Here is an 18,664-nt window from a genome sequence, read left to right on the forward strand (position 1 = left end):
AGCCATCTCCTCTGTCAATACCTGTCCCAGACTTTTCTAAATCTAGGCCTAATCAGATTCAATAAAAACACATTGGCTTATTGGTATGGGAGAGTGTGTGCTGCTTCACTGATCCTGTTCATATAACCTATCCAATTTAAAGTGGTAGTGTGTTCCACTGGTAAGATCCCCATGGGGACTGCAACCTGTATCTAGGCTATAACACACGGTCTGGAGGAGAGGAGGGTCAGGTTTGGAGTGTTGACGTAACTGTCTCGAGGCCTTCTGCATTGTGGGACCTGCTATATTTCATTAGTCTAATTTTGTTTTGGCCTAAATGACAAGGGGTTTACGCTCTCATTCCTTTTTTTCCCTCTTCTCTCATTCCCCTCCTCCTTCCCTCTTCTCTATAATGTGAGTCACACCCACAGGAAGCCATGTGGCAGCCGGCGACCGGGGTGGCAGAGCAGTAATGTTGTCCTAATCTGTAGTGAGACCATATAGACATGTCACACTGTGTTTAGTCAGCCTTTATTGAAGCATACAATAGACATAGTTGTCTTAAATCATTGAATATGTAGTTGCCGACTTTATCCAGTTTTAGGATCCCTGCCCCCACCCTATAGTTAAATTCTCTTTAAAATGAGAGTCACAAACTTGGCACACAGTCACACTAGGCGTTCCTTACACGGTTTTAACCATCTGCTACCCATGTGTTTTGTGACAGTGGGCTTTGCTTCTGTTTTGACCAAATATGCTAACGGTATACCACTACAGGCTAAGGCTAGCCACCTCCAGATCCCTCACGCTCTCCCTCTCTTTTACTTCAGTTCAATCTAGGCCTAAGGCACTTTTGACTTGTTTTCGACTGCCCTTTTGGATAAAGGGAAGGGAAGAATGAAAGTGATGTTCACGTTGCCAGAGCATATGGTAACAAACAGACCCATCAAAACAAGTCCTCTCGCACATCCTCACTCATTACCTGGTCCACATTGTCCACAAACTATTTTAGCCATTACCCCACTGTCTCCCTCCCTCTCACACTCTCTCTCCCTCCATATTTCCATTTCACCTCTCTCTCTTTCCATCTGGAGAGCTTCAATTGTGAGGAGAAACAGAGCGTACTGGTAGTTCTGCTGTAGTCTGACTTATGCTGCAGAGCTTTGAGGAAGTCTTGGCTATTATGAAAGCTGGTCAGTGGGGAAAGAAGGTCCGGCCTTTTGATCACACCATGATGTGGACACTGTTTTTATTTCTCGTCGTCTCTTCCTCTTGCTTTCTCAGAGGGCAGCGATGCTGGGTACTGTGGGCAGGATTTGTTAAAGCCAAGGGTGTGTGTTAAACCACTATTTTAAGCGCTCTTTTGTTCGAGGTTGTAAAGATTTGTGTCGTAACGTGCTGTTTTCTTCCTCTCTCCCTCACAGGGCAGTGATGCCTGGTATGGTGATGTTTCGGCGGCGCTGGTCAGTTGGCAGTGATGACCTAGTGCTGCCCGCCCTCTTCCTCTTTCTACTGCACTGCGTCTGGTGAGTACTGCGTTTGGATGTTTCTCTCTGTGAGTGTATGTTCCTGTGTCTGTCTGTGGTCAGGAGTCCCCACACCAAGCTAAAAGTATGAAGCTGTATATGAGATGGAATACTTACCCCCCCCAAAATGTTGTCAGAACCATGTGTGTGTCATCTGTGTGACCATGCCCCTCTCTCCAATCCAGGCTGGTGGTTCTGTCTGTGGTTCTGTTCGGCCTGCCCTATGGCTCGGACCAGTCCTGCTCAGTCACCCTGGTGGACCATGGCCGGGGGTACCTGGGCATCTTGGTCAGCTGCCTGATCTGTGAGAGCGCCATCATATGGCTGAGTATGAGAGGCAGCATCCTCTACACACAGCCCAGAGAAGCTGTGCAGTATGTCATCTACATACGACTAGGTAAGACACACCAGCCTGTTATCACAGACACACTATATACAGTTGAAGTCGGAAGTTTACATACACTTAGGTTGGAGTCATTAAAACTTGTTTTTCAACCACTCCACAAATTTCTTGTTAACAAACTATAGTTTTGGCAAGTCGGTTAGGACATCTACTTTGTGCATGACACAAGTCATTTTTCCAACAATTGTTTACAGACAGATTATTTCACTTATAATTCACTGTATCACAATTCCAGTGAGTCAGAAATGTACATACACTAAGTTGACTGTGCCTTTAAACAGCTTGGAACATTCCAGAAAATGATGTCATAGCTTTAGAAGCGTGTGATAGGCTAATTTACATAATTTGAGTCAATTGGAGGTGTACCTGTGGATGTATTTCAAGGCCTACCATCATACTCAGTGCCTCTTTGCTTGATATCATGGGAAAATCAAAAGCAATCAGCCAAGACCTCTGAAAAAAAATTGTAGACCTCCACAAGTCTGGTTCATCCTTGGGAGCAATTTCCTCTTCGCTCAGGAAGGAGACGCATTCTGTCTCCTAGAGATGAACGTACTTTGGTGCAAATCAATCCCAGAACAACAGCAAAGGACTTTGTGAAGATGCTGGAGGAAACGGGTACAAAAGTATCTATATCCACAGTAAAACGAGTCCTATATCGACGTAACCTGAAAGGCCGCTCAGCAAGGAAGAAGCCACTGCTCCAAAACCGCCATTAAAAAGCCAGACTACGGTTTGCAACTGCACATGGGGACAAAGATTGTACTTTTTGGAGAAATGTCCTCTGGTCTGATGAAACAAAAATATAACTGTTTGGTCATAGTGACCATCGTTATGTTTGGAGGAAATAGGGGGAGGCTTGCAAGCCGAAGAACACCATCCCAACAGTGAAGCACGGGGGTGGCAGCATCATGTTGTGGGGGTGCTTTGCTGCAGGAGAGACTGGTGGCTTCACAAAATAGATGGCATCATGAGAAAGGAAAATGATGTGGATATATTGAAGCAACATCACAAGACATCAGTCAGAAAGTTAAAGCTTGGTCGCAAATGGGTCTTCCAAATGGACAATGACCCCAGGTATACTTCCAAAGTTGTGGCAAAATGGCTTAAGGACAACAAAGTCCCATAGTGTCCCATAGTGTTTTACAGATGAACGTGGTACCTTCAGGCATTTGGAAATTGCTCCCAAGGATGAACCAGACTTGTGGAGAGAGAAAGCATCTACTTTGTGCATGACCCAAGTCATTTTTCCAACAATTGTTTACACACAGATTATTTCACTTATAATTCACTGTATCACAATTCCAGGAGGTCTACAATTTTTTTTCTGAGGTCTTGGCTGATTGCTTTAGATTTTCCCATGATGTCAAGCAAAGAGGCACTGAGTTTGAAGGTAGGCCTTGAAATACATCCACAGGTACACCTCCAATTGACTCAAATTATGTCAATTAGCCAATCAGAAGCTTCTAAAAGTCATGACATTTTCTGGAATTTTCCAAGCTGTTTAAAGGCACAGTCAACTTAGTGTATGTAAACTTCTGACCCACTGGAATTGTGATCCAGTTAATTCTAAGTGAAATAATCTGTCTGTAAACAATCGTTTGAAAAATTACTTGTGTCATGCACAAAGTAGATGTCCTTAACCGACTTGCCAAAACTATAGTTTGTTAACAAGACACTTGTGGAGTGGTTGAAAAACTAGTTTTAATGACTTCAACCTAAGTGTGTGTAAATTTCCGACTTCAACTGTAAATTAGGTATTTCGTTTTTCATTTTTTTATGCATTTGTTTTAATATTTTACTTTCCAAAGGCACTGTATCGTCCACCTGTTCTCAGAATATCCTGTTTAATTTCACAATATTGAGTCATGTTTGTTTCCCTGTGTTTCACTTCCCTCTCTGCTTTCTCTCTTTCAGCCATCTTGTTGGTGGAGTTGGTATATGCAGTGGTGGGGATCGCCTGGCTTTTCCAATACTACCAACCATGCTCTGATGTCACTGCCAAGAACCTTGCTTTGGGTGAGTTAGAGAGGGAGTATGAGGGAGCAGCAATCAATGGAGTAAGAATGTTGTAGACTAGAGTAATTTTCAAAGAGAACAAGGACGGACTTGTAAAACAAAGTAATGGAGTAGAAATGCCCATGGGCATGTTTTGCTTTTCTTACACATTTGCGTGGTTCGTTATCAAGATCACAATATATAAAAACGATCCTTTCTCTACCCTGTCTCCCCCCCAGGGATTGTGGTGTGCAATTGGCTGGTGATCTTCAGCGTGTGCTTCACCCTCATGTGTACCTTTGACCCCACGGGACGCACCTTTGTCAAACTGAAAGCCACCCGGCGACGCCAACGCAACCTCACCACCTACACCCTCAGGTTGGTACCCTCTTCCCTGCATACTACCGTCTGTACACCCTTAGGTTGGTACGATCTGCCCTACACACTACCATCTCTAAACCCTCAGGTTGGTACCCTCTGCCCTACACACTACCATCTCTACAGAGTATACCACCTGCACCCTCAGGTTGGTACCCTCTTCCCTACACACTACTACCATCTGCCCTACACACTACTACCCTCTCTGCCCTACTCTGTCCACACCCAGCACAGCACACTAAGGTAACCATCCTGCTGTGCCTTGCTTCCTCAGACACAGGCTAGAGGAGGGCCAAGCCAGCAGCTGGAGCAGGAGACTGAAGTTCTTCATGTGCTGCACCCGAGCCCAGGACACACAGTCTGTGAGGGAAATATAATTCATGTTTCTCTATCCATCACCCAACTTCCTGTATGATACAATCTATTCAGTGAGAAGCAATGGTTGTGGTTAGGATCTGTTCTTGTGGTTATTCATGGTTCAAACTCTATCTCTCCTCTCGTGTTAGGATGCGTATTCCGAGGTGGCCAGCCTGTTTGCAGAGTTCTTCAGAGATCTGGACATTGTGCCTAGTGACATCATAGCTGGCCTGGTGCTGCTTCGCCAGAGACAGAGGTCCAACAGAGGTGCCATCCTGGACCAGGTAACAGGGGATGGGGACCAGTATGGCGAGAGAAAGAGAGAGGGATGGGGGAATAGGTAAAATGCTAACAGAGTTGGAGGGCCTGTGTGTGTTTTGTGTTTGACATAGTCTTACTAGTACTGTATATTCCAATGTGTGAAATTGTGTTGTTTTTCTCCCTCAGGCCAACAATGACATTTTAGCCTTCTTATCTGGAATGCCTGTAACTCGCAACACCAAATACCTGGACCTTAAGAACTCGGTGAGTGTGTGTTTGTGGATTTATATTGAACATCTAAGGCAGCGGTGTAGCCTCTGTCTCTGTGTTGGATGTATTTTTAACATTGTGTGTGTGTCCCTCAGACGGAGATGGGCATGTACAAGGAGGTGTGTTACTACATGCTGTTTGCCCTGGCAGCGTACGGCTGGCCCATGTACCTGATAAGGAAGCCTGCGTGTGGGCTGTGCCGCCTGGCCAGCTCCTGCCAGTAAGTCTGCCTGCCTCCCTCCCATCCCATGTACTTACACCGGTTTCACATTTCACATTCATCAGTATTGACAAAGTGGTAATCCACTGGGACAATAACACTCTGGTCAGACCCCGCTCTCTGACACAGTGGGTAAACAATGGAGCACTGACACACAGCGTGTTCCACTCCACTGTTCAGACAAAACACTGACCCACGCACTAACCACTTGACTAGTGATACAAAGACCTAAATACACTGAATCACACAGATATGTTTGTGGTTTAGACTCACACACTCAATCTAAGGACCTATTGTAGTAATCTCTCCATCTCGCTCTCTCTCTTCCTCTCTCCATTTTCCTCTCTCGTCTCTTTGTCTGTCCACTACTCTCTCTCTCCCTCCCTCCCTCCATCTCTCTCTCAGCTGTACATCAGGGTCTGGCTCTAGGCTGTCCCAGACAGTGACAGTGGAGGAGGATAACTGCTGTGGCTGTAACGTCCTGGCTATCCGCCGCCACTTCCTGGACAGAGAGCTGAAGCAGGTCCACGTTGTCTACACATCCTGGCACGACGCGGTGAGTAGAGTACCAAACGGAAGGCTGACAGACATAGAGGTCAGGGGTCAGTCTGGACAATTACCTGGCATGAGTAGAATACGGAAGATACAACATGCAGTGTTACTAGAAGCAATTTGCACTGTACAGATGAACAGGTGTATGATTTGTCATATTGTCTGTCAGTCAACAATTTGCCGAATCATTCTCCTTGGAATTGTTTCTCTAAACGATTCCTCAATGATATATTGCACTTAGTTCCCTCAATAATATATGTAATATAACACCTTATATTGCTATGCACCATGGGAAGTAAATCACACTGCCAAGTGGCTGACTGGACAAATACTATCCCCATCACATACAAAATATTCCACCTGTTAATTATTTTCTGTTCACAGAGGGAAGTTGCCGTAGCGAGAAAGTGAGCTCTCAAAACACACTGACTGATTTGTAAAGCAGACCTCTCTGTTAACTGGGCCAAGTCTGACTTTCCATCCATTAAACCACACCATGCAGGCTAGCTAGCAGAAGAGTGGAGGGTCTGGACTCTACTGACTCGCATCACAGAGGGAGTTAGGTCAGGACACTCCATGATGGAAGTCATCATTATAGTCCTTGGCTGTTTCCTCTGCGATACCTTTGATTGATGTGTGTAACTAAAATAACTAGATTTAGCTGCTACCTCTCACTATTCTCTCTCCCTTCATAGGTTTATGAGACACCTTTCTTTGTGGCTGTGGATCATGGGAAAAAGAAAGTTGTCATCAGCATTCGAGGAACCCTGTCCCCCAAAGTAAGACACAGTGACAAACCAATGACTCACAAGTGACTGACCAGAGAGTCATCTAACTACCATGGTTGTGTCCCAAGTGGCAATCTATTCCCTATATATTGCAACACTTTTGACAAGAGCTTCTGGTTGAAAGTTGTGCATGTAGGGTTTAAAAAAAGAGAGAGGGTGATGGCACCTCCCAAAAAGACTGTAACAACCTACACAGTCCACTATATAGGCCAAAATGTACTATTTGGGATGCAGACAATGACTCACAAGTGAATGACCAGATAGTCATCAGAGTCCATGTCAGTCAATCATGGAGCACAATACAATGTTATGCAGTACAACGACTTTCAGTGAAGTTAAATCCCTCGCAGTTCTATGACATCAAATTCCCATGAAACCTCCATCTTCAACTGAACTCCCACACCACCTCTCTTGTTGGCTAAGCATTCTATGAACTCAATTTTGCTCAAGTACTGTAAAATCACTATACTTTATACATTTTGAGGTAACTTTTCTTAGTGTCCAAGGAAAGGAGACTTATTTAACTGGAGCAGGAAGAAAATGTGTTGCACTTGCAGTATTCAGAACTCCCCTGGAATATGTGTCAACCCATCTATTTAAAATCTCCCGGTGTTTTTTCTTTACTTGAGGAAATAGAGCTCTCTCTGTCGCTCTCTGTCTCTCTCACACACCCACACACTGTCTTTTCTGTCTCATCTTTTGTTATCACCTCCTCCACTTAAAGACATGCTCCGGCAACTAAGAGTATATAACTAAGTATTTTTTTTTAAACCTCCCACTTTGGGCTATATGTGTCAATGTGTAGTTCATACATGCATCATCTATGAGCAGAATTACTGTTTTACCTCAATTAGCCACTAAATCCCTAGTTTGAAAGTGACTGTTTTCTTCAAGCTGTGCCATGCCATTTGCTCTACATTTGTGTGCCGTGCCATTTGCTCTACATTATTGAGGGAACTATTGGTCTACAATGTGGCCCAGCCCCCTAGCAATTCGAGTTCTGGCCAATGAGTACAGTCCCTTGCATTTGAATGGGTCAGTGGCACAACCGAATGCATTCAACCAAAATGTGTCTTCTGCATTTAACCCAACAACTGAATCAGAGAGGTGCCGTGTGGCTGACTTAATTGACATCTGCCTTGCTCAAGGGCAGAACAGCAGATTTTTCCACTTTGCCAGCTCTGGGATTCGAACAAGCAACCTTTTCGGTTATGGTCCCAACGCTCTAACCGCTAGGCTGCCTGCCACTGAGTGACAGCTAGCATAGGCCTGCCCAGTGTAATCCAATGAGGTTGCCGGGAGACAGAGAGCAATGATATGGTGCACATATCTGCACACGTGAAGTAGTACGCAGTTTTCAGGGACCGCTTTTGGCTCGTGAGTGCTACTTTCAGAACTAGTGGCTAAAAAGTTGACAAAAGTACCAGAGAATCTCTTTAAGTGCATGTAGTAGTATCATAACATGTTTTTTCTCTCTCTCTCGTGTGTGTGTGTGTGTGTGTGTGTGTTGTGTTAGGATGCCCTGACTGATCTCACAGGGGACTCTGAGCGTCTGCCAGTGGAGGAGCAGCATGGAAACTGGCTGGGCCACAAGGTCAGAATGCATTCACCCAGCCAGACCTAGTCAAATCAGAGGTTCCCTTGGGTGTCTCTTCACCCTCTTACAAACCATCCCCAAGAGATATTGGTCCAATATGCTCCCAAAGCGCAGGGGCCATTTCACCTCTCAAAAGTGGAGTGATTCATAGATGTAAAATGAGTGGATATTAAAATTATTTAATTAAGAGGCTGAAACGAGGCAAAGATGAATGGAATGTAACAGTCTGCCTCTCCCTCTCTCTGCCATTCCCTCCCTTCCTCTCTTCCTCTCTCAGGGGATGGTTTACTCAGCAGAGTACATTAAGAAGAAACTGGAGCAGGAAATGATCTTGTCCCAAGCCTTTGGGAGAGATTTGGTACATGAGTGATGAATATGTGGATTTGTCTGTGTGGAGTGTGGTAGAAAGGATTTGTGTATATTAGTTGAAATGTAATACGTTTGCCTAACTAACACTTTCATGGGAACAGAGCATTAGAAGAAATATAAGATTTTGTTGAAGTGTGTGTGTGTGTGTGTGTGTGTGTGTGTGTGTGTGTACAAGTATTCTAATCTGTGTAGAAAGGATTTGTGTTTATTGGTTGAAATGTAATACATGTTTACGTAACTTACACTTTCATGGGAACAGAGCATTAGGAGCGTGTGTGTGTACAAGTCTAAACCTAATGTTTTTCTCAGGGTAAGGGAACCATGCACTACGGGCTGGTGATAGTTGGACACTCCCTTGGTGCCGGTACAGCAGCCATCCTGTCCTTCCTGCTCCGTCCCCAGTACCCCACACTGCAGTGCTACTCCTACTCTCCACCAGGTGGCCTTCTGAGGTAACTATGGCCTTCATCATCTCATCAAACTATATGGTAGATGTCGTTGCTCGGCCCATTGCTTGTAGCCACTTGTAGCTATTACAACAGGACAGAAAGCACCAAGACCTACTCAGATCAAGAACTTTGCATCAGACATCCATATCCCATTGCTTGTATAGGCTGGAATTGCATTGGGAACTAAATTACACTAAACACCCACACTGAAACGTCTCACCTTCAACAGTCATAAGATCACTGTGTAACATGTCCATGTGTGTCTTTCAGTAGATATGTGGCTCTATTATGGGGCTTGTGTCTTTCAGGAGATATTAGGCTCTATTATGGGGCTTGTGTCTTTCAGGAGACATTAGGCTCTATTATGGGGCTTGTGTCTTTCAGGAGATATTAGGCTCTATTATGGGGCTTGTTTCTTTCAGGAGATATTAGGCTCTATTATGGGGCTTGTGTCTTTCAGGAGATATTAGGCTCTATTATGGGGCTTGTTTCTTTCAGGAGATATTAGGCTCTATTATGGGGCTTGTGTCTTTCAGGAGACATTATGCTCTATTATGGGGCTTGTTTCTTTCAGGAGATATTAGGCTCTATTATGGGGCTTGTGTCTTTCAGGAGATATTAGGCTCTATTATGGGGCTTGTTTCTTTCAGGAGATATTAGGCTCTATTATGGGGCTTGTGTCTTTCAGGAGATATTAGGCTCTATTATGGGGCTTGTTTCTTTCAGGAGATATTAGGCTCTATTATGGGGATTGTTTCTTTTTGCGTTGTGGCAAAGCTAAATAACCTCTATAAAGCAGCCAGTCCCCTCAAACTGGATTTGCAATGTAAATCATGGTGAAAAAGGTTGGGTGAACATATGACATGTTCCAGTGCTCTGCCAGAGTCCAGTGCTGTTCTGAGAAGGTCATTTTAGGTTAGAACTGGTTCTAGATTCTGTGCTGATCAAATGAGGTAGAGGCCTTTTGTCAAGTCCTCCAGTTTCTAGGTTATAGCATAAAGCAGGGAACTCAGAAGCACCAACTCTGTATACACCAGTGTTTTATGTGTTGAGATCTTCTTCATATTTGTCAGTCGTGCCTCGTGATCTAGCCCATTTGTCTCTGATCTCATCTATTGATATTGATTAGATCCCAATCCCTTTTATGACACCAATGTCGATATCTTGGATGCTTTTTATCGAAGGTCAAATCATTGCGGGCCTTGATTCCTCTACACATCGACGCTTGCTGTGGAGAGACGTTGAATTATTTATCCAGTTGGAATGAGATCAGACTCATGATTTTTGTGTGTGGAAAACATCTGGTTGGAGATTGAGCACTAACAGTTTGTGGTGATGGAGGGAAAGAGAGTCACACTCACACATGACCCGCTCTTCCTTTTTTCCACATCCTCTTTCACTTTTTGTGTCTCTGACAAGCATTTCGCTACACCCGCAGTAACATCTGCTAAATATGTGTATGTCAAATCAAATCAATAACATTTGATTTGACTCTCCTCATCGTTTTGTTTCTACAGTGAGGATGCCATGGAGTACTCCAAAGAGTTTGTCACCTCTGTCGTTTTGGGAAAGGACCTTGTCCCAAGGTATGTCATCTATGTAGAAACCCCACCTATTTCAAGTGTCTGTGATGGTGTACAGCTGTACTCATTTCTCTCCTGTTTGTCTCTCATAGGATTGGTCTCTCTCAGTTGGAGGGGTTTCGGCGCCACCTGCTGGAAGTCTTACAGAAGAGCGACAAGCCAAAGGTAGCGCATGTACAATTGAAGTCGGAAGTTTACATACACTTAGGTTGGAGTCATTAAAACTTGTTTTTCAACCACTCCACAAATTTCTTGTTAACAAACTATAGTTTTGGCAAGTCGGTTAGGACATCTACTTTGTGCATGACACAAGTCATTTTTCCAACAATTGTTTACAGACAGATTATTTCACTTATAATTCACTATTTCACAATTCCAGTGGGTCAGAAGTTCACATACACTAAGTTGACTGTGCTTTTAAACAGCTTGGAAAATTCCAGAAAATGAAGTCGTGGCTTTAGAAGCTTCTGATAGGCTAATTGACATAATTTGAGTCAATTGGAGGTGTACCTGTGGATGTATTTCATGGGCTACCTTCAAACTCAGTGCATCTTTGCTTGACATCATGGGAAAATCAAAAGCAATCAGCCAAGACCTCAGAAAAGAAATTGTAGACCTCCACAAGTCTGGTTCATCCTTGGGAGCAATTTCCAAACGCCTGAAGGTACAATGTTCACCTGTACAAACAATAGTACGCAAGTATAAACACCATGGGACCACGCAGCCGTCATAACGCTCAGGAAGGAGACGCGTTCTGTCTCCTAGAGATTAACGTACTTTGGTGCGAAAGTGCAAATCAATCCCAGAACAACAGCAAAGGACCTTGTGAAGATGCTGGAAGAAACCGGTACAAAAGTATCTATATCCACAGTAAAACGAGTCCTATATCGACATAACCTGAAAGGCCGCTCAGCAAGGAAGAAGCCACTACTCCAAAACCGCCATAAAAAAGCCAGACTACCGTTTGCAACTGCACATGGGGACAAAGATCGTACTTTTTGGAGAAATGTCCTCTGCTCTGATGAAACAAAAATAGAACTGTTTTCCCATAATGACCATCATTATGTTTGGAGGAAAAAGGGGGAGGCTTGCAAGCCGAAGAACACCATCCCAACAGTGAAGCACGGGGGTGGCAGCATCATGTTGTGGGGGTGCTTTGCTGCAGGAGGGACTGTTGCACTTTCCAAAATAGATGGCATCATGAGGTAGGAAAATGATGTGGATATATTGAAGCAACATCTCAAGACATCAGTCAGCAAGTTAAAGCTTGGACACAAATGGGTCTTCCAAATGGACAATGACCCCAAGCATACTTCCAAAGTTGTGGCAAAATGGCTTAAGGGCAACAAAGTCAAGGTATTGGAGTGGCCATCGCAAAGCCCTGACCTCGATCCTATAGAAAATATGTGGGCAGAACTGAAAAAGTGTGTGCGAGCAAGGAGGCCTACAAACCGGACTCAGTTACACCAGTTCTGTCAAGAGGAATGGGCCAAAATTCACCCAACTTATTGTGGGAAGCTTGTGGAAGGCTACCCGAAGCGTTTGACCGAAGTTAAACAATTTTAAGGCAATGCTACCAAATACTATTGAGTGCATGTAAACTTCTGACCCACTGGGAATGTGATGAAAGAAATAAAAGCTGAAACAAATCCTTCTCCACTATTATTCTGACATTTCACATTGTTAAAATAAAGTGGTGATCCTAACTGACCTAAGACAGGGACTTTTTACTAGGATTAAATGTCAGGAATTGTCAAAAACTGAGTTAACAGGTATTTGGCTAAGGTGTATGTAAACTTCCGACTACAACTGTATTTCCAATTAGATAGCAAAGTGTGTGTGTGTGTGGTCAAGCTCTGTATATTCTACAGAAAGGAAGCATCAACACTGTGCTCTAACTGCTATCAGTATAGGTTATAACTGCTGATATCTCCCTGCCAGTGGAGGATCATTGCAGGGGGCACTAAGTGCATTCCTAAGTCCGAGCTGCCTGTGGACGACGGCCCCCAGCCCCAGGCAGCCCCCGTGCCCCCCAGCACCCGTCTCTGGCTGCACCCCAGTGATCTCAGCATCGCCCTGTCAGCCTCCACCCCCCTCTACCCCCCGGGCAAGGTCATCCACGTGGTCCACAACCACCCCTCAGAGACATGGTAAGAACCCTGGCATTACAATGATGGAACAAGAAAGTTTATTAGTCACATGCACAGGGTCACAGATGTTATTTCAGGGTACTGTGGAATCCTCTTTATATAGTAGTAATAAAAAGTTAAATAATAGAATAGAACAAGATCACAGGACGGCATATTCTGTATATAGACACACATTTACAGCTAGGTTTAAATTCTATACAGCTGCAGCAGTTAGAAGTAGTGAAGTGTGTAAACAAGGATAGTTCTCCATAGAGTGACGAGTGAGTAACAAGGATAAATGTCCATTGTGGGTTGAGGGGGAGCAGAGGAGAGGTAGGGGCGGGCGGATGTCTGTTGAGGGGGAGGTAAAATGAAGTCCGGGGGGCAGGAGAGGGACAGGGGGAGCAGGTAGCTGACTAGTGGTGGCTATTCAGCAGCCTGATGGTCTGGGGGTAGAAGCTATTGGCCAGTCTGTCAGTTTTTGCTATGATGTTCCTATATTGAGTGTTGAAATCGGGGAGAACAGGCCGTGGCTCGGGTGGCTGAGGTCCACGATGATCATCTTGGCCTTCCTGCAACACTTTGTGTTGGAGGTGTACTGGAGGCCAGGCAGTGTGCACCCGATGGTGCGTTTGGCTGAGCATACCACCCTCTGTAGAGCCTTGCAGTCAGCGGCGGTGGAGTTGATGCAACCCAGCAGTATGCTCTCGATGGTGCTCCTGTTGGACACTGAGGGCCCTTGGGGACAGGCCAAATTTCTCCAGCCTCCTGAGGTTGAAGAGTTGCTGTATTACCTTTGTTGGTCATGTGCTTAAAAAGACTTTACATAAAACATGAAAACAGAAACCACACAAAATAATGATTTCAGAGTGTTATAGCTACACGTTTAAAGTGAAAGTGCAATATGCTGTATACTGGAGGAACCAACAGACTATCTATTATACAGCCTAATGGCTGTTGGAATAAAAGAGTCCCCATATCTATCTGTTTTGAGTGAAGGGGATGAGTAGTGTCCTGTAAATTGCTTTCAAGTTTTAGGAGGATGAGTTTTGTGTACAGGTTGGTGGCTGATTCTTGATCTAGATCAATTATCCTTCCTGCCATCTTAAGCGCTGAAGCTTCTTCACCACGGTGTCCGTGTGGTTTGACCATTTCAGCTCCTTGGAGATGCTTACGCCGAGGAACTTTGTTTTTAACCGTCTCCAGGGTGGCCCTGTTGATGAGGATGGGAGAGTGCCCAGCCTCGTTCCTCCTGAAGTCCACAATCAGCTCGTTTGTTTTGCTGACGTTGAGTGAGAGGTTGTTTACCAGGCACTATGCCATCAGAATGCCTTCCTCCTCTCTGTAGGCCGTCTCGTCATGGTTGGTACTAAAGCTACTGTTGTGTCGTCAGTGAACTTGATGATGGAGTTCTGTGTGAGGCCACCCAGTCGTGGGTATACAGGGAGTACAGTAGGGGACTGAGGACCCCCTTGTGGGGCTCCCGTGTTGAGGATCAGTGTGAAGGAGGTGATGTTGCCTACCTTCACCACCTGGGAGCGGCCCGTCAGGAAGTCCAGCACCCAGTTGCATAGGGAGGAGTTCAGTCCCAAGGCTGAGAGCTTTGTGATGAGCTTAGCAGTATTGTAGTCGATGAACAGCATCCTCACATGCATTCATTTTGTCCAGGTGGGTGAGGACAGTGTATACTACCAATCAGTTTAGTACACTTCTAGTGTGACATCTTTATGCTAATTGGATAGAAACTGTACTAGGCAAAAGGCTGGCTTTACTCAGACATTACTTTTGGTATAAATGTGCATACATCATTTTGCTGCGTATATCATTTAGCATGCCCCTCTCTGTGTGTAGCTGTGGACAGGAGGAGCCCACCTACTCAGCTCTCTGGGGGGATAACAAGTCTTTCAACGAGGTCATCATCTCCCCTGCCATGCTAAACGAGCACATGCCTCACATGGTGATGGAGGGACTCAACAAGGTCTGTGAATATAATAGATACACTGTCCATGTCTGTCTGGGTTTCCTTTGTGTGTTGGATGGGATGAGTGGAGGTTTCCTGTAGATAAAATGAGAGTGTAGGGGTGCTGGTCAGATGCTCTGTTGGAGGTGGTGACAGAATAAGGTAGCAGGGCACAGGTGAAATGCACTGAGGGAAATATCAATGAATCAAACATTCATACACTGAGTTGGCAGGTGACGACACTGGATGAATGTTCGATGTATGGATGTGTTTGTGGGTTTCTTCTGTAAAAGCTTTCCTAACAATTGTATGTTTTCAATGAATAGTTAGAACTAACCTCATGTTTTCTTGTGCTGTAGCTGGAGAAGGGTGCTGTTCACTGATGGTGTGCTGGATGTTCTGTCTGGTCTGCTCCACAGGCACTACATGCTTAGTCTATACTGAGGTTACTCTGATGGAACTGCATTGGTGTTGGAGTGTGTCTGCTGTGTGGGTGGTATTGGTGTAAGTGTGGTGTTGTGTGGTTGAAATTGCAGTGGTATATTTGTATGTCTGTGTGATACTTATGATGTCTCTGCAGGTACTGGAACCATTTGGTCTCAGTTCTGAGCAGGCAGAGGCAGAACTGATGGAGGATGAGGATGAGGGCCAACCAGCCAGCACTGTTGTGATCATAACCTCTGAAACAGAGCTGCCCTCTACACCTCTGCTTTCAGATACCTCCTCTAACGCCCACAAAGACTCACTCTCCACCTCTCCTCTTTCAGATACCTCCTCTAACGCCCACAAAGACTCACTCTCCACCTCTCCTCTTTCAGATACCTCCTCTAACGCCCACAAAGAATCACTCTGTTTCTCTCCTCTTTCAAATGCATCTTCTGATACCCACAAATACCTTTCCTCTCCCTGTTCTCTTTCAGATTGTTCCTCTACTGCCAGAATAGAGCTGCCATCTACCCTTCTTACAGATACCCCATCTGTTCCCCAAACACACTCTACCCCTCCTATTATAGGTAGTCTTTCCCCCACTGAACCATCAAATACCTTCCCCCAAATAGACCAAACTTCTATCTCCCACATTGACCAACCCGCCGTCTCCCACGTTGACCAACCCGCCATCTCCCACGTTGACCAACCCGTCGTCTCCCACGTTGACCAACCCTCCGTCTCCCACGTTGACCAACCCGTCGTCTCCCACGTTGACCAACCCGTCGTCTCCCACGTTGACCAACCCGTCGTCTCCCACGTTGACCAACCCGCCGTCTCCCACGTTGACCAACCCGCCGTCTCCCACGTTGACCAACCCCACGTTGACCAACCCGTCGTCTCCCACGTTGACCAACCCGTCGTCTCCCACGTTGACCAACCCGTCGTCTCCCACGTTGACCAACCCGTCGTCTCCCACGTTGACCAACCCGTCGTCTCCCACGTTGACCAACCCTCCGTCTCCCACGTTGACCAACCCTCCGTCTCCCACGTTGACCAACCCGTCGTCTCCCACGTTGACCAACCCGTCGTCTCCCACGTTGACCAACCCGTCGTCTCCCACGTTGACCAACCCGTCGTCTCCCACGTTGACCAACCCGTCGTCTCCCACGTTGACCAACCCGTCGTCTCCCACGTTGACCAACCCGCCGTCTCCCACGTTGACCAACCCGCCGTCTCCCACGTTGACCAACCCGCCGTTTCCCACGTTGACCAACCCGCCGTCTCCCACGTTGACCAACCCGCCGTCTCCCACGTTGACCAACCCTCCGTCTCCGACGTTGACCAACCCGTCGTCTCCCAATTATTGAATGGCACCTCTACTCAGGAAACTGACTTGTTCTCCACACCTCTGTGTCACACCCACTCTCTTTCCCTCAAGCATCAAGTACTACCCCAAACAGACCTACCCTTTCCCCCACAATCATGACAGACAGACCCCCTCCTCTTACAGGTGTACCCGGCAGTACCCTTCCACCAAGCCCCTCTGAACCTGTACTATCCAATACCCCTTCATCTCTCCAAGTAGACTCTTCAAATACACCATCCACCACCCCCACACAACCTATCCCAAATCCTCTGGTTTAACGTTACAGCCTCTACCTCTCCTTTCCAGCTCACAGTCCTCTGCCTCTTCAGTCTTACAAACCCTGTCTTGCTCTTAGCTCTTTGCTTTAGCTTCAAACTGTTCGGATTGAGAAACCACCACACAACCTACTTAATAACTAACACACGCTTTTCTCTAGATGCAGTGAGGTTTCCATGGTTACCCCCATTTCTCCAACACTAACCCCCTCCTTATTATTCCTTGTGGCCTCCTACTGTTCCTAATTGGCAGCTCAAGGTGTCCTGAGTAAGGAGGATGTGCTAAGTGTCTCTGAGTCCTCTGATTCCCCCACAGTTGACATGATGGCACAAACAGACTGGCAACCAGGCTACTGTAGACCGTGTGGTCACATCAAATGGATTCTAATGGTCTGGTTTTATATTAGAGTAGCCTGTTACCTGACGGTGATGACTACTTGTACAGATTGACCAGCCTGAAATAACCTCCCACCATTCAGACCAGTTCACTTTATATTAGTGAGATGATGGAGCACTGAGCTAGCCCTCGTTTATGCTCAATTCATTGATATAATTAGTCAAAAGATAAATTGACCTAATAATGTATCTCAATGGGTTTGTTACAAAGAGGGAGGACGTGCTTGTCTATTAGTCATGGTTAGTGCTTGACTTGGGCAGGAGCTCACCAGAGCTGAATACCTGCACCTCACATGTTCTACTGCTTGAGCTCCTTTTCCTAGCTCAAGCACCTAAATGTGAACAGTACCAAATGAGTGCCAGCACCTATTTCAGTCCAAGTCAAGCACTGGTCATGGAGGCAGAACAGTACTTCCCTGGTACTGTTCTGCACTGTGGGAGAGCACTCTGAGCACTGTTGGAGATGCACCTACTGGTTGATGTGTTTTACAGTATTTGATCTTGGTGGCTTTGTTTCTGATTGTGTCCCCTATGGTGCTGCTGGGGTGTTGGCGATGTGCCTTTTTCTATTGTTGTTGTTGCTATGGGAATATTAAGGTCATGCTGCTTGCTGCCTTATTGTTATTTTGCCTGGTTCTCAGTATGTGCTATAGTTATATCCAGAAAAGTACTGTACTTCATTTAGTTTTTTATAAGCTGATTGACACCCATCATTAGCTGACTGTTTTTACTCACATCCCTCTCTGTCCATCTCTTCCTGTTTTGTTACACATAGCTTTCATACCAATACCATGCATGTTTGTTCAATGTTAACGCCCATTATCATTTACTTTCATGTTTCATTATAGCCATTTGTCATTTTCATGTTGTAATGTTGTATTCCATGTCACAATGTGTTTTAAAAAATGCATGGCTTGTGATACACATGTTTTCATATTTATTCATGATATTGTATGTTTTTGAATCATGCTTTTTTTCATTTTGTGTTTTAACTCATTAAAGAAAATAATATATTTACCTGTGTGGTGTTGTGATTACCATGAGTGTAGTAACTGTTGTCTGTGCTCTCTTTTCGTTTTCATCAGTTTCGATGAATAACCTACTTAGGGTGTACATACATCTGCGTAGGCCTACATATTATGGAATACTTGTGCAGCAACGTGTAAGGTGAAAGTCTGAGATTTTCTATCTATGGGTATAGTGCATGACTGGTATCTACTTGGGTTTGGTGTTTGCCTGTGCTATCCAGGTTTGTTCAGTATTCAAGTACCATGTTTAAACAAATGAGGATGGATGGACTTAGTGTTTCTGACCTTCATCTTTCCCTTCACTTGACACAGTGTTGACTCGTCTCTAATGCCTTGTTTTCAATCATCTTA

The 18,664-nt window shown here is 45.2% G+C and overlaps 1 protein-coding gene across 4 annotated transcripts in view; it reads left to right on the forward strand.

Annotated features, from left to right (window-relative positions):
- LOC115203228 (sn1-specific diacylglycerol lipase alpha) overlaps positions 1–18,664 on the forward strand; it is a 37,257-nt gene that overhangs the window by 13,875 nt on the left and 4,718 nt on the right. Inside the window, exons 2-20 of one of the 4 annotated variants that reach the window (XM_029767699.1) lie at positions 1,404–1,505; positions 1,691–1,902; positions 3,826–3,927; positions 4,146–4,284; positions 4,373–4,432; positions 4,559–4,646; positions 4,791–4,925; positions 5,089–5,166; positions 5,268–5,392; positions 5,798–5,948; positions 6,640–6,723; positions 8,249–8,326; positions 8,607–8,687; positions 9,008–9,150; positions 10,665–10,733; positions 10,823–10,895; positions 12,672–12,880; positions 14,711–14,837; positions 15,400–18,302. In XM_029767699.1, the coding sequence (XP_029623559.1) occupies positions 1,411–1,505; positions 1,691–1,902; positions 3,826–3,927; positions 4,146–4,284; positions 4,373–4,432; positions 4,559–4,646; positions 4,791–4,925; positions 5,089–5,166; positions 5,268–5,392; positions 5,798–5,948; positions 6,640–6,723; positions 8,249–8,326; positions 8,607–8,687; positions 9,008–9,150; positions 10,665–10,733; positions 10,823–10,895; positions 12,672–12,880; positions 14,711–14,837; positions 15,400–16,734 (3,384 nt within the window). In that variant the 5' untranslated portion in view covers positions 1,404–1,410 and the 3' untranslated portion in view covers positions 16,735–18,302. Of the gene's footprint in view, positions 1–1,403; positions 1,506–1,690; positions 1,903–3,825; positions 3,928–4,145; positions 4,285–4,372; positions 4,433–4,558; positions 4,647–4,790; positions 4,926–5,088; positions 5,167–5,267; positions 5,393–5,797; positions 5,949–6,639; positions 6,724–8,248; positions 8,327–8,606; positions 8,688–9,007; positions 9,151–10,664; positions 10,734–10,822; positions 10,896–12,671; positions 12,881–14,710; positions 14,838–15,399; positions 18,303–18,664 lie in introns of those variants that run through there. The other 3 variants (XM_029767701.1, XM_029767700.1, XM_029767702.1) reach the window with 3 other exon arrangements.

The sequence above is a fragment of the Salmo trutta genome, chromosome 12 (genome assembly GCF_901001165.1).
Source record: "Salmo trutta chromosome 12, fSalTru1.1, whole genome shotgun sequence".
Classification (NCBI taxonomy): Eukaryota; Metazoa; Chordata; class Actinopteri; order Salmoniformes; family Salmonidae; genus Salmo; species Salmo trutta.